A 13,804-nucleotide genomic window follows, 5' to 3' on the forward strand; every position below is an offset into this window, starting at 1 on the left:
ATACGTTTTCAAAGATTACTCATACAATATACTTTTAATTCATCCAATAGCTTAATGTATTCCATTTATTATTCTAATTTACTGAAGTGAATGCAGGAAGCTGTTGCTGGTCTCTCTCTCTGTACAGAACAGACCTAGTCCAGTTCACTGAGGTCCAAACAGTGATGCAGACAATTGACTTGACTTGTTCAAATCAATGAACCTGGCTTAAATCGACTCACATTTATTGTTTAAATATGTAGTTTTAAAATAGCAGGGTTTTGTTGTGCCTCAGCTCTTCTGAACAGAGCTGAAAAGACGGCAGCTGTGTGAACAGAAACAAGTGTTACGATCACCACTGTTACAGTGAAATCTGATCCGACAGTAACACAAACTATTCACAAAGACAGCAGCGCTCAGAAGGGGGGCGGAGAGCTATATTTACACCACCGCCACTGAATTCACCGCCACGAACAGGGACATTGATTGGCCACGTTATGCTTTTTTGGATAAGACAGGGCAGCTGAAACAAAATACCTCAAATGAACACATGCAGAAAGAACGAGCCTCTTTAGAAACATGGTCTTTTATTTAGTTTGTTTGGTCGCCTTTCCATGGACATATAGCAAAGCCTGACTATGGCACGCGACTGTTCTCCTTCCTTTTGAGCAGATAATTCAGACAAGTTTTGTGACAAGGTAAAATGACCGGCCGGGTGGGTGACAGAAACCAAGATACTGGAACGAAGACATTTCAAAATTAAGTAATATTAATTCATTACATTTTATATTAATTTAGTTACTCCCAGTGTTGAATATTGATTGTGTGATATTTCCTGCTGTCTGGACATCAGCGACACATTCAGAAGCTACGAGGCTGGAGAAGATTGTGATGGGGTTGTTTTTCCAGAGACCTAAACACTAACCAGCCGCTTTACTATACAACACAACTTCTCCTCCTCCTCCTTCTACCAGCTTTAGTGTAAACAAAGTGGCAAATCAGTCACCCCCAGAGACTGAAAACCCTGGAAATGATCCAGCCACACAGGGACCAGTAAATGCCATCATGTCTGTGTGTGTGTGTGTGTGTGTGTGTCTCCACACTGTGTCCAGTGAAGATGAAGACTTTCACCAAACACACAGTGCAAACGGGACAAAATCATTCAACATTATACTCGCACCATCACACACACACACACACACACACACACACACACACACTCCCACACACAAAATCATTCAACATTATCCTCGCACCGTCTGTGCGTGTCTCTCTCTCACACAGACACACACACACACACACACACACACAAAATCATTCAACATTATACTCGCACCGTCTGTGTGTGTGTGTCTCTCTCTCTCTCTCACAGACAGACACACTCCCACACACACAGAGTGAGAGAGGACACATTAAGCATTTAAGAATTTATTTTTTTTATTGCTCAACCTGCCATTAGGACAACCTATACGGTACCAAAAGGATAAGAACTAGCAGATCCAGTAAAGGAAAGGAAAAGCATAGAGAGTGAGAGAATAAGAATGATAGAAACATGGTCCTCAGATGGCCCTCAGCCCTGTGGACTGCAGGCTCTATAACCCTGAAGGCTGACGGATGGCTGGGAGGGAGTTTCTAAGCCCTGATTACATTATCTAAGGCAAACTATGTCAACGCTTTAATACAGACATACTCATATTGCACAGACTGGGAAAGCTATGGGCGGCGACCAAGCTTGGAAACTATCTGAGAACTCCACCAGACAACTCCATGAGTGCCAAACAGGAATGGAAAACACAGACAGGAGGAACAGCAGGGTGCAAGTGGCTAAATAATATCCCATCGGGGGGGGGGGGGGGGGGGGGGGGGGGGGGGCAAATTAGAAAAGCCCTCCAAAAAAGGTAATAGTTTCCTGATGCAAAATTTCCTTCATGTAGTTAAAAAGCTTCCTGAACAGAGATTGGAAGGACATAAAAACAGGGCATTGATGCTGACGGCTGGTGTCAGACCAGACGAGTCATACAGCGACACACGAGACAGCTACCAATCACAACGCTCTGCTCCTAAAGCTGCTGCTAATCAGATCATTAGAGGTGAGTGAATGAATGACAGTGTGTGTGTAAGAGAACCTTCAGACACTTTTTTTGGGGGGGGTGGACACAGCACGTCATTTATAACATGCCACCTCATACTGTATACAGTACAAAGGGATTTAAGCCATATGACACAAAAAACAAACAAACAAACAAACAAACAAACAAACAAAAACCCTGTTCATCAGTAACACTGGCCATGCAGGCCATGGGCATGTGGCTGTTGTATTCACTCACAGACACACAGCTCATTACAGCACAGTGTCCAATAAAAGCAGCCCCTCTCCTGACTCAAAGCCAGCTGTGCATTTCACACAGCTCTCTCTTTTGTTTACACTGTAATACACAATACACAGTAAGTTGCAAATTTGGGGAAAAAAAAAAGACAGAACACAGAACATGACGAGTTGAACCCAGAGAGGACAGTGGAGGTTCATTCCGGTCGAAGCCTCTTCACACCGCGGGCCGTGTGTGGCCTTCGGTAAGGACAGCGCCTGGAGCAGGTTTAGGACTGCTTTCCACGGTGGGAGGAGCAGAGGAGAGTTCAGTCACAAATCAGAATGCAAAGTCAGTGAAACACACACATGATTACTACTAATCAGGGAGCTGAATAATAAACAAACAAACAAAAACACATTAATATGCAAAAGAGAAGCTCTGACTGACTGACTGACTTCTCAAGGGTTAAATGTGGGAAAAACACAAAATTTGCATCAATTTCATGACACTTCAAATTCTGTATTCCTCACAAAAGCCTAATGGACAAAAGAGTGTAAACACCACACAGGAGAAGCACTGCACTGAGTGTCAGAGCACTTTTGAGAACAGAAACTGCACCGTTACTGTCAAAGCTGAAGGAGCCGCTGGATTTGACAAGTTATGGCACTTGGCACCTAACAGACACATGTCAGATATATCAGTTTCTCCTAAAGCTGTGGATTAGTCATCGGCTGAGAATATTTCAGTCATTCACCTCTTTCAACATCACGACACTTCAGCGTGGCCACGTACACACTTGGCCTTTGTGACACACAGTTAAATACAGACAAAAATACTGTACTTAAAATTAAGACTAATGAGCATTCAGAGCGGGAACTCAAGTTCTTGTATTAAAAAAAAAAAAAAAAAAAGGAAAAAAGTTTTTCGATGGACAGATCCTTAAGACTGCCCCCCCGTAGGGAAAAGAGTTTGGATCTGTTTCAGATCCCCAGACAGTACAGGCTTGGCAGCAGGCGGCTTGTCTCGGTCCGGGCTGACCCGAGTGGAGCCTGCAGTAAAAGTGTGTTAGAATTTGGGACGACAAAACCACACTCTCCATACATGCACAGCCTTCTGGCATGACGTAGTCACACCGCATTCCCAAAAACAAGAAAACTGTGCCACAAACCCAGCTAAAACCCCACTCTTAACCCCTGACTACTCTTTAGGGCTACGAGGGCTGGATACAGCGGCCAGGGAAGTACGCTCTAATACCTCTGTGGATTTCAGTACGAGCCTCAGAAACACTGCAGGCAAAGAGAGAGGCCTGAATGAGTAATAAACTGTTACTGTCAAAAGCACACACACACACACACACACACACACACACAGAGACACAAACACAGAGCTCTCTGCTCCAGTCATTCCAACGCACACCTGACCTCACACTGGCCCAAAGAGAGGGTCGTCCCCTCTAATTTGGCACTGGTTTGGTAGTGGAGGCTGTGACGGGACAAAAGCACGACTCACAGGGCTCTTACTGGGGCAGACTACTGGGGAAGGGCATGGGAAAGCTTCATGGTTCTGCTGGGAGAGAGACGCAGACAGAGGGACATCAGACACACAGGAAGTGTCATACTCTTCCTCTGAAACAGCTCCCCCACCAGCCGCAATAAAAATAGCAGGTGCATATAAAGGTTTTTTTATATCTATATGATTTTATATATATATATGTATAGAGAGAGAGAGATAACAAACTGTGCAAAAAATATGGTTATGAATATCAACTTCTAATATATAATCATTTACACATGTCGTGTGTGTGGAACTAGAACATAATGACTAAAATGAAAGAGCAAAGCAGAATACACAACAGTGAGTGAGGTGACGTGTAACTTCAGTACCCTTCAGGAAAACAAACAAAACTCAAATGTAACGTGACTAACGCTAAAGTAACAGTTTTTTCCTTTGGCTTTTACTTCTATTCAAACCTTTCAAATGCTTGACAGCAAAAATCAATTTGAAAAAAACAAAACAAAAACAAACAAACAAACAAACAAAAAAAAGCCTTTAACTTGTGAGGTGGCTCAGATCAGACAGTTGATCACGCCGTCGTCAGAGACGGACATGTTTTCATCACCCTGCCTCCTCTCTCCTTCATTCTCCTCCACTGACTCAGTGTTACCATAGGTCATGCGGAGGCAGGGGAAAAGTCGGGGGTGGGGGGTGTTGTTTGACCTCTGGTCATGACCGTGACTTAGAGGCCTCTGTGGCACAATGGTTGGCTTTTTCATTTCATTACACAAACACTGCTTAACATTCGGTCTCATGGAAAGAGTCGACATGGCATATAAACGCTAGTCACTGAACACAGGGTACAGTACATACAAAACAGGAGAGAGAGAGAGAGAGAGAGAGAGAGAACACTGAAGTGAATGGGCACCTGGATGTTTGGAAAATGTAAAAAAAAAAAAAAAAAAAAAAAAAAAAAAGAAACCAAAAAGAAAAAGAGAGAAGACAAAGTAAGAAAAGAAAACAGATTTGCACTGGTGGACCCTGTGGTAGAGGAGGAGGAGGGCGTGAAGCTCCTCAGACGGACAAGGACACAAAGCTGTTGTACTGCTGGATGTTTCTCTTCAGTATGTCCGAACAGGGGCCGAGAACACGTTCGAACCGGGGTCGGTCAAGTTTTACGCACTTCAGAGGACCGCGTGCGACCACAGTGGCAGCACGGGGCCGATTCATCAGCAGAGCAATTTCACCTGTAGTTACAGCGGAACAAAAAAAACACACACACACAAAAAAACAAAAACAAGCAAATTTAGACAGTGGAACAGCAGAGGGTGCAGTGCTAATGGATTCAATTGAACATTCACAGCCATGATCCGTATGTAACTAAAACGTGATCAGTGTGAAACAGTAAACAAAGCCTCCAGCAGTAAGTCAGCAAGTCAATCACACACAAGCAGTGTCTTTACCAAAGTAGTCAGAGGGACCCAGCCTTCCGACCTCCACAAATTCCTCATTCTCTGACCGTCGCTGCAACACTGCGGCAGAACCCTGTGAACACACACACACACACACACACACACAGACACACAGACACACACACAGACACACACACAGACACACACACACACACAGACAAAAAAAAACACGGTTCATCTCGTGTCCTAAAGAAAAGGAGATCTGAAAGAATCAGTACACATAGTGGCTGAAGTTTATCAGTCTGGAGACTGAGGGACACAGAGCCTGAGAGAGTGAGTGGTGTGATGGTAGCAGTGGGGAGTGGGTGAGGAAGAGGAGTCTACCTCCAGGATGATGAAGAATTCATCTCCAGGTTCTCCCTGCACCACGATCTTCTGGCCGTCCTCAAACTGAACTGTCTCCAGAGCATCTGCCACCGTCAGTCTCTCCCACTTATCCAGAGACTCTACACACAGCAAGTCAACGCGCCGTTACTCACCAACACCGGCAACTGAGCACAGCTTACATCCACATGACTGAGCACGGTCAAGAAAAGGCAAGGTACTGCCTGAACACCCCTACCACAAACACTACTGCCAGGAAAACACGCAAGGTGTATGTGGAGGGCAGTTACAGGCTTAGCATGGGGAAACACAGACATCACTGTGACTGGGGGAATGTCTTACCTAAAATAGAGACTTTGCTGAGGAACTCCTCATACATCTTTCTCTTCCTGAGCGTGCTTCCCTGGAGAGGAGACAAGAAACCCAACACAGCACATTTCATTTTTTACTCCCGGTCCACAGAATAAAACCACACCATCATAACAGAGAGTACGAGAGTGAGCAGGACAGACCATGAGTCATAACAGAGAGTAAGAGAGTGAGGGGGGGACAGACCATGAGTCATAACAGAGAGTAAGAGAGTGAGGGGGGGACAGACCATGAGTCATAACAGAGAGTACGAGAGTGAGCAGGACAGACCATGAGTCATAACAGAGAGTAAGAGAGTGAGGGGGGGACAGACCATGAGTCATAACAGAGAGTAAGAGAGTGAGGGGGGGACAGACCATGAGTCATAACAGAGAGTAAGAGAGTGGGGGGGGGGACAGACCATGAGTCATAACAGAGAGTAAGAGAGTGAGGGGGGGGGCAGACCATGAGTCATAACAGAGAGTAAGAGAGTGAGGGGGGGACAGACCATGAGTCATAACAGAGAGTACGAGAGTGAGCAGGACAGACCATGAGTCATAACAGAGAGTACGAGAGTGAGCAGGACAGACCATGAGTCATAACAGAGAGTAAGAGAGTGAGGGGGGGACAGACCATGAGTCATAACAGAGAGTACGAGAGTGAGCAGGACAGACCATGAGTCATAACAGAGAGTAAGAGAGTGAGGGGGGGACAGACCATGAGTCATAACAGAGAGTAAGAGAGTGAGGGGGGGACAGACCATGAGTCATGACAGAGAGTAAGAGAGTGGGGGGGGGGACAGACCATGAGTCATAACAGAGAGTAAGAGAGTGAGGGGGGGGGCAGACCATGAGTCATAACAGAGAGTAAGAGAGTGAGGGGGGGACAGACCATGAGTCATAACAGAGAGTACGAGAGTGAGCAGGACAGACCATGAGTCATAACAGAGAGTACGAGAGTGAGCAGGACAGACCATGAGTCATAACAGAGAGTAAGAGAGTGAGGGGGGGACAGACCATGAGTCATAACAGAGAGTACGAGAGTGAGCAGGACAGACCATGAGTCATAACAGAGAGTAAGAGAGTGAGGGGGGGGACAGACCATGAGTCATAACAGAGAGTAAGAGAGTGAGGGGGGGACAGACCATGAGTCATAACAGAGAGTAAGAGAGTGGGGGGGGGGACAGACCATGAGTCATAACAGAGAGTAAGAGAGTGAGGGGGGGGGGCAGACCATGAGTCATAACAGAGAGTAAGAGAGTGAGGGGGGGACAGACCATGAGTCATAACAGAGAGTACGAGAGTGAGCAGGACAGACCATGAGTCATAACAGAGAGTAAGAGAGCGAGGGGGGGGGACAGACCATGAGTATTCTCCGGTAGCTGTCTCTGTCAATTCCCCACAGCTTGACGTTGGTCTTGGCTCTGACGGTGGCTGCTCTGGGAGTGCCGTAGATCAGGGCCAGTTCACCAAAACTCCCGCCCTCGCCGATGCTGGTAACCCACTCATTATTCACATACACCTGCACAAAGCCCACAGACAATCTCTTCAAATCATATAAACCACATTTGTTTGCTAATGTTTTCATGCATGATAGAATGTTTACTACCCTGAACTATTTAGCTGTTAATAAAACAAATAATAGAGACCAATATTAAGACAGGATATGTTCACTTTCAAAAATGTATCAAACAAGACTCACGTCCATTTCTCCTTGGTCAATGACATAGAAGTTATCACCCTCATCCCCTATGGAGAGGAACAGATTGTTCACCAGGTTATGGTCTTCAGTCATACGGAAATCAGAAGAGAGTCAACACAATGAAAGTGATGATGGAGATTCAAACCTTGCTGAATGACAGTTTCTCCAGCGATGTAGGTCACAGAGAACATGGCATCGAATATATCACTGCAAACCCAGGCAGACAAACAAACAAGCGTTAGCATATTTACACATCTGTTTACATATATCAAATATATCACTGCAAGCCCAGGCAGATTAACTAACAAGCGTTAGCATATTTACACATCTGTTTACATACATTTCCTGCGTAACTTCGGATTACTGTTATATGCAAATAAAAAGGTCTGAAAAGAACCCCTTCCATATGGTAAACCCGGGCCACCACAAGGGGGCGTGTAAACCCGGGCCACCACATGGGGCTGTGTAAACCCGGGCCACCACATGGGGCTGTGTAAACCCGGGCCACCACACGGGGGCGTGTAAACCCGGGCCACCACACGGGGCTGTGTAAACCCGGGCCACCACACGGGGCTGTGTAAACCCGGGCCACCACATGGGGCTGTGTAAACCCGGGCCACCACATGAGGGAGTGCAAACCCGGGCCACCACAAGGGGGCGTGTAAACCCGGGCCACCACAAGGGGGCGTGTAAACCCGGGCCACCACACGGGGCTGTGTAAACCCGGGCCACCACATGGGGCTGTGTAAACCCGGGCCACCACATGGGGCTGTGTAAACCCGGGCCACCACAAGGGGGCGTGTAAACCCGGGCCACCACATGGGGCTGTGTAAACCTGGGCCACCACAAGGGGGCGTGTAAACCCGGGCCACCACACGGGGCTGTGTAAACCCGGGCCACCACATGGGGCTGTGTAAACCCGGGCCACCACAAGGGGGCGTGTAAACCCGGGCCACCACATGGGGCGTGTAAACCCGGGCCACCACATGGGGCTGTGTAAACCTGGGCCACCACACGGGGCTGTGTAAACCCGGGCCACCACACGGGGCTGTGTAAACCTGGGCCACCACACGGGGCCGTGTAAACCCGGGCCACCACATGAGGGGGTGTGTAAACCTGGGCCACATGGGGGTGTGTAAATGTTTTGTATGCTGAGGTAAGACCAAATATCTAACTCTATGACCATACTTAAAATCCCCCACTCACAAAAGTTCCTCCCATGGAGACCTGATTTAGTGGTTCACGCTGTAGTTACGTCAGACAGCTCTCAGGCTGTCTGTTTATACTCTCGTAACTTTACACGCTGTTCTGATTGGCTGCCTTACTGAGGCTAGGTTTACCTCAGTCAGCTCATTCATCTAAACACTACACTGCAAATGTTTCTGGGAGAGATTCTTCAACTAAATTCTCCAATTTTGGCCAGTATCCCACCATTCAGGCCGCTGGCTAAAGGGATGCGGCAAGAGCTTACTCACCCAGAGTAAAGTAACCATTAAAACTGGAACCCACTCATCCACAGAGTAAAGTAACCATTAAAACTGGAACCCACCTACCCAAAGAGTACAGTAACCATTAAAACTGGAACCCACTCACCCAAAGAGTAAAGTAACCATTAAAACTTGAACCCACTCACCCAAAGAGTAAAGTAACCATTAAAACTGGAACCCACTCACCCACAGAGTAAAGTAACCATTAAAACTGGAACCCACTCACCCAAAGAGTAAAGTAACCATTAAAACTGGAACCCACCCACCCACAGAGTAAAGTAACCATTAAAACTGGAACCCACTCACCCAAAGAGTAAAGTAACCATTAAAACTGGAACCCACTCACCCACAGAGTAAAGTAAGCATTAAAACTGGAACCCACCCACCCACAGAGTAAAGTAAGCATTAAAACTGGAACCCACTCACCCACAGAGTAAAGTAAGCATTAAAACTGGAACCCACTCACCCACAGAGTAAAGTAACCATTAAAACTGGAACCCACCCACCCACAGAGTAAAGTAAGCATTAAAACTGGAACCCACTCACCCACAGAGTAAAGTAACCATTAAAACCCACAGGGGGAAAGAGTTAAAGTGCAAGGTGGTACTAAAGAAAGACATCTACTCCGCTGAGTGCATTTTTTTTTTCCCATTGGCTCATCCCACTTGGCAGATTTGCCCAAAACATCATTTTGGATCCAGTGTTTACACAGACTACTGTCAGAGCTGTCTCACCTTCGTTCATTGTCATCTAGGTGAGAAAACAGCACGTTCTTCTCAATGGCTTTGGCCAGGGCTGCCATTGTCTTATAGTCTTTAGGAATGACCTGGGATTACACAGAGAAACATTAACTGTCTGCATCAGACATCCTGACAAAAAAACAGCTTAAAAAACAGACAGCTGAGAAATGAACACTGTCAACAACACAACCCAGTTTCCTCTGGGACACAGTCAAAAGTTTCACTGGCTAAAAGGGTCGTTTTTCAGGGGACTGTTGACTCCCTGACAATGGACTGCTGTTGGTGCCGACCTTCCTGACGTAGGAGGCGGCGTCCTCCTCTGTGTAGACCTCAGCGCTGATGGCCCCTCGGCGTCGACGCCCCTTCACCACCGGGTTCATGGGAGGAGAGATCTCGTCTTCACGCGAGTCTGAACGGGAGTTTGACTTCTGCTGGCTGAGGATCTGTTTGGCCTCCTCCTGACAAGCCACACACACACACAGACATAGCCACACACACACACACAGACACACACAGGCATACACAGACACACACACACGCATACACAGACACACACACACACAGACAAACAGACAGATTATCATCTCCTGCCATCATGCAGGCTGGCATGTGTGTCTGTTATACACACACCACACCTTTCACCATGACAATAAGGTTAAAGAGAAAATAAATAAATAGAAAGTGATACAAACACTAAGCAGAGTGTAACATGTTTTGGTTAAAAAAAAAAAAGAAGTAGTAAGTGTGCCATCTGGTCAGGCAGGTTTTTTTTTTTTTTCCTTTTCTTTTGTTTTTTTTTTAAATTTAAGTAGGCACCTTCTCCAGTCGCTCAAAGTACTCTCTGAGGAAGGCCATGGGTCGGTCGGGCCTGGAGGTGCACAGCTGGACGATACAGTCCTTCAGCAGCTGCTGGATGTTGTGTTTCTGCACATAGAGCTCACACTCACGCAGGCTCCTCTCCTCCTCACTGCTCGTACTGCCAGACGCCATGCTGAACCCAAGACCTGGGGAGGGAAGACAGACAGACAAACAAACACACAAACAAATAAACAAAAAAAAAAAGCACACTTTTCAAAATCAGGAGTTTGTGACAGACCAGGGAAAAGGAGCATAAACAGAATCATGACGTCACAAATACAGAAGCATGAGACAATAATGAAGAAAGCGTTCACATTACACGCAGTGCCCTATTCTGACAGTGGCCTGTCCACACTAATTAACATTAAAGTCACTGTTGCCCCCTATCACTAAACTTGATCGATGAATTACCTTTAATTAAGCACAAGCAAAAGCTACAGACACGGCAACAAGTACAACCCAGTTCAACATTTTAGAACAACAGGAAACATAGACACATAGGAAATGGTTTGGAAGAATCATAGTTTCTTGTTGCTTAAAGAATATTGGAGAAATAGCTGAAAAAGTCCAATCGTGTTTCATTCAACACCAGTCAGCATAGAACATAGAGGAGACATGGGTGAGAAACAAATGCAAAACATTAAAACCGCCTGTGCGTAGACCTTCACGTACACCGTTACCCTCCATTACTCAAAGATACGATCTTTGTTCGGTTTGTTCTAAGCGCCCATTCGTAGCTACTTCCTTTTCCCTTTTGGCCATTTTTGGTTTGGGAAAACAGAGAGAGAAAAAAAACACCACTCTTATAACTAACTGGGATAACTGTGGGCCTACAGCAGCCGAGAGCAGAATGACAAGTGAAAGGCTGGTAAAAGAAACAACAAAACTAATCGTTGAACGAAAGACTACATGCCCAATCTATGGGGAAGCTCTTAAGAGCGTCACAGAAGAAAACTCACGCTATAAGAGTCATGTTAAAAAGTAGGAGAGTTAACAGGTACACCACAAATTTCTCTATACGGGCAAGTCTGGTGCGAAGGTTACACATACATTTCTCAAACAACATTACTACACCCAGAATAAAAGCCGCAGACCGTTAGTGACTTCACACAAATCGTGCTGACGTATTTTTTCTAACTACCTCTCTCGCTGAAATCTCACCGCTTCAGCTGCAGCTATTCAAAAGCATGCAAACTCAATTCTCATGCTTCTGTGGACATTTCAGTTGGAATGTCTCACAGTTTGTGACGTTACTTCTTGTGCTAGATTACTCCAGTAAATTATGTTCATTTCAGTTCTACTCGCAAACTTACGTATTGTATTCAGTATTTCCCCAAATGATGCGAACCTTCAGTTCAGTTCCTACAACTTTTTATGTTTACGTCTGAAGAACGAATGCATGTTAAACTTCTACTCCTGCTGTGTTACTCTCACTCTAACGCCACCATCACAGTTAGTCAAGAGATATCTGCTTTCGGATTTATCACGACAACAGATCGAAGCAATAATCACGTTAGACGACTGAACACTATTTTTACAGGTAAACTGTGTGGGTAAATAAGAATTTAGATTATTCGTCTCAACATCACACAGCGGAATAAACTGACGTAGTTAGCTAATACGCAGCTAGTGCAGTTAACGCGAACACGGTTAGCTGTCTTGCAGAGGATGGGCGAACTGAGAGTTCTCAACGCAGTTATCTTTCTGTGTACAGGAAGAACATTCAAGCAGATATGATACGTAAGCTATATTGTATAGCGCGAGCTCATCGATAGGAGAGAACTGCGAAACCTTCGGTGCAGGTTAGAATTTTCAGGTTTGGCTTGCTGTGTATAACTGTATGGGCCACAGTCTTGTCAGAGAAACGCCATCTTGCAAACCCAACTTCACAACAAATGGAAAATACAAGGCAAAGGTTTCTCTCATTGTACAATTCTGTGCATGCACTGACATTGTTATTGATTCGCATATAGTGAGATGGTCTCAGAATTCCTACCTGAGTCGCTAAAAACTCTGTTTCGTTGCTGTTCGTACTTTCTGACTCAGACACCAACAATCCTTCGCTCTTGTCAACAGTCCTTGGATAGATGCCCCACCGGAAAAGGTTACAGCCAATCACAAACAGTCATTGACGTCAATGTGCCTCGATTTGGTCATCTCGTAACCCCTAACAACCTTAAAGGCCAATGACTTGTTTTTGTAACAAGTATGCGTGCGGTGGGGCGACTGTACATGGGTTTTTGTAGTCAGAGAGTAGCACTCTCGGCGGCAGTAGTTTATGATTTGGACCGCTGAGTGAAACATATACATGTAAATTGTCTTGTACGAAAATGAGTGTTAAAATAAGTCTCTCCTCTCTGAACAACATCATTATCTTTTCTTGTGATTTTACTAAGTATTCTGATAGACTGTGGAGTCAAACGTTACTGAAACTCTTTTTAAAAGGAGTGATCCCTCTTGCTAAATATCTTTCATGTCTAGATATCAACTTAGTTTACGTTTCTTCAGTCAAACTTTAACATTAATGCCCTATCACTCATTTATTATCATTAAAAATAAATTATTCACAGTGAGAGTAATTGTTGTGTGAGTGCAAATGGCTAGTTATCACTTATCAATCTGGAATTGGAAACATTCATAAACAGGAAAAATGAGGATATGCTATCATAAGCTAAAATGACCCTCTTTGAGCGAGTTCATATATGCAAAACACAACTAGTGCATTGTATTTATCGTGGTACAACAGATCATTTTACTTAACCATAAGACTAAACCTTGTAAACCTTTGTGATTTCATTTCTTATTCTGTACTTTTGTGTTTAGTATTCAAAACATTCCATGTCAGTGCAGGTGTAACTAAACCATCATCATCATCTTTGATCTAACCTGAAACTAACAGATTTACTCTAATGAGGGCAGTAATATGCATCGGTATGGGTTGTGCTGCGTAGAGCAGTCACTGAGGGAAAATAACCCAGGTACTTGTCTGACGGCTGTAAATGCTGGCACACCCTCCTTCAAAGTGCTCCCTCCTCCTCCTCGTCCTCCTCCTCCTCCCTCAGGCTTGGGCTGCTTTCCTTCCCAGCCCTAAG

General features: G+C 45.3%; 1 protein-coding gene across 1 annotated transcript; it reads right to left on the bottom strand.

Annotated features, from left to right (window-relative positions):
• Positions 1–4,803: 4,803 nt before the first annotated feature.
• On the bottom strand, positions 4,804–12,780 carry prkar1aa (protein kinase, cAMP-dependent, regulatory, type I, alpha (tissue specific extinguisher 1) a). Its single transcript, XM_030789946.1, has 11 exons — positions 12,709–12,780; positions 10,671–10,858; positions 10,145–10,312; positions 9,849–9,940; positions 7,773–7,834; positions 7,628–7,674; positions 7,289–7,447; positions 5,921–5,981; positions 5,579–5,700; positions 5,246–5,327; positions 4,804–5,029 (listed from the first exon to the last, which is right to left on the bottom strand). Exons 2-11 carry the CDS (start codon positions 10,842–10,844, stop codon positions 4,857–4,859), a joined length of 1,140 nt encoding a protein of 379 aa, XP_030645806.1. The 5' UTR covers positions 10,845–10,858; positions 12,709–12,780; the 3' UTR covers positions 4,804–4,856.
• Positions 12,781–13,804: the final 1,024 nt, after the last annotated feature.

The sequence above is a fragment of the Chanos chanos genome, chromosome 13, assembly GCF_902362185.1.
Source record: "Chanos chanos chromosome 13, fChaCha1.1, whole genome shotgun sequence".
NCBI classification, from domain to species: Eukaryota; Metazoa; Chordata; class Actinopteri; order Gonorynchiformes; family Chanidae; genus Chanos; species Chanos chanos.